Source organism: Macrobrachium nipponense, chromosome 3 (assembly GCF_015104395.2).
Source record: "Macrobrachium nipponense isolate FS-2020 chromosome 3, ASM1510439v2, whole genome shotgun sequence".
Taxonomy (NCBI): domain Eukaryota; kingdom Metazoa; phylum Arthropoda; class Malacostraca; order Decapoda; family Palaemonidae; genus Macrobrachium; species Macrobrachium nipponense.
Window position 1 is genome coordinate 4646582 of NC_087202.1, and position 2500 is coordinate 4649081.

At 37.6% G+C, this 2500-nt stretch overlaps 1 protein-coding gene across 1 annotated transcript in view; it reads right to left on the minus strand.

Moving 5' to 3' along the window:
- LOC135222118 (uncharacterized) overlaps positions 1-2500 on the minus strand; it is an 83156-nt gene that overhangs the window by 60142 nt on the left and 20514 nt on the right. Inside the window, 1 exon segment of the mRNA XM_064260288.1 lies at positions 1075-1496. Coding sequence (XP_064116358.1) covers positions 1075-1496 — 422 coding nt within the window.

The following is a 2500-nucleotide window of genomic DNA, read 5'->3' on the forward strand; positions in this document are numbered from 1 at the left end:
CCTTCAATTCTTCTTAGTTCTTCTTAATGAACACATTAATATTCTTTGGAAGCTTGATTTTCAAGTCAGTGGCCCCTTTTGGTGGGGTTGTTCCATATGAATAATAATACTGATAACAATAATAATGATAATGTTAATATTATTAATAATAATATAATATAATAGTATTAATATTTATCTGTTAATAATAATAATAATAATAATAATAATAATAATAATAATAATAATAATAATAATAATTAAAAAAGAAACCCAAAAAATTAATGTGTCTAACGTGTTTACTTATGAGTATTTACATTTTATTTGACTCAACTCGAGTACTTTCAGGCTCTATCTGTGGCTCTTTTTCAAGAGATGCGTAAAAATAAGAATGATAATAATTAATGCCCGCTTAATGAAAAACCGGAATTTTTTTCTAATCACTTGGGAGGTCCGTGCAGTACTACTGACTTTTAATATCTGTGAATCTCAAATCAATTTCATTTAAAAAAAATAACGTGATAATGTGAAGAGAATCCTTTTAAGGTAGAATTTTTGAAAATGAACTCACATAGAAGAAGAATTTTGTTCCACATAATGTGACCATTCTATGCAGATAGCTTTAAAATATGAATGAATAAACTCTTTTTTTTATGATTTGTAAGTTTTCAGAGGTAAGCTAACGGAGGGGTGAAAATGGAATATAAAGATGTCGCCTGATTACCGATTTCGTATATCGAGTAAGCACAAATGAAATCGATAATGCTTTCATGATTTTTTACCGTAATTTCTACTTACAAAAACAAATCTACAATTTTGTCTTGACGTCTTGGTATCAAGTAACATCTTGATATTATGACAATCACTATTTCATCGCACGTTAACAAGTGATGATGGATTTCGTACCGATCAAATGAAAGCATCATAGTCCTTCCATCTCTTTCTTGAGGATGGAATTGATGAGGCAGAAGCGCTGGATAGAAATAGATGGAAACGGCTCATCCGAAACGGCGACCCCATATGAAAATGGGAACCAGCTGGGAAGAAGAAGAAATGAAAACATCACAGTCACTTGAGCAGTCATCACTGCCCCACTGACCAAGAGAACTAACCTGTGTCGAGACGAATCCTCCCTGTCCATTGTGGTAAGTTGATATGAGCTTGGCAATATTGAACGCCCAGGTAGTGTAAGATCCTGGATTTTCATTCAGCATGGCCAGAAGGAGGTAGGCGGCAGCTTCAACCGTCAGAGCTTGAGACAGACCTGGACTTCCTGATGTCAGACTGTTGTACACATCTGAAATGAGCGTAGCAGTGGCGCTGCTGTCGCCCGCCAAGGAGAGAGCGTATGCCGTCAGGGCCTTGATATAGGTGCTGTTGCTCGTGGTGGCTGTGGTGATGCAAGCGACGGCGTTTGCTATGACCTGGGAGTCCACTGTCAGATTCCCTTCCAGGAGAGATATGAGGACGTAGGCCGTGAGAGGCGCGAGCGACGCTGCTGAACCATCGACACCTCCCTGAAAGTGTTGCGCAGTCTTAAGTTAAGTATATCTTAGTTTTACCAGACCACTGAGCTGGTTAAGAGCTCTCCTAGGGCTGGCCAGAGGGATTAAGTATTTTTACGTGGCTAGGAACCAACTGGTCACCTAACAACGGGACCTACAGCTTATTGTGGGATCCGAACCACATTATATCGAGAAATGAATTTCTATCACCAGAAATAAATTCCTCATTCCGCGTTGCCCGAGCCGAGAATTTCGAACTTCAGACCACGAACCTGGTAGCCGAGTGCGAGAACCACTCGTCCAACGAGGAACTTGCGCAGTCATAATTATTTTACCTTAATTGCAGGGCGTCCATTTCCTCCCAAAAGCAATATATAAATCACTTCGAAGATGTATTATTCCTGTTTCCTTTGCAAAAAGTTCCTCGTTGGACGGGTGGGTTACGCACTCGCCTACCGGTTTGGTAGTCGTGAGTTCGATTCCCTGCTCTGCCAACGTGGAACCAGAGGAAATTATTTCTGTTGATTATAAATTCATTTCTCGATATAATGCAGTTCGGATCCCACAATAAACTGTAGGTCCCGTTGCTAGGTAACCAATTGGTTCCTAGCCGCGTGAAAATATCTAATCCTTCGGGCCAGCCCTACTATGAGAGTAGTTAATTAGCTCAGTGGTCCTGGTTAAACTTAAGATATACTTAACTTTTAACAGGAAATAAACTAAAAAAGGAAAATTGTTTAAAAATGAAATCAGGTGCGTACAGCAAGAGCAGTTTAGATTTAATATTAATATATTTTTTTTATCAATTAAATTTAATATAGTTTTTAAAACCAGATTTCATATATATATTTTTATATGTGCATGTATGTTTGTATATGTGTATATGTACATATATATGTATACGCATTAAGCTACAAATGTCCTTTAATATCTAATTCGCTCTACCTCAGAATTGATACATTTTCATATACGTTAAATGAAGGGAATTTTTAGTTGATGTCAACTAAAAAATTCCC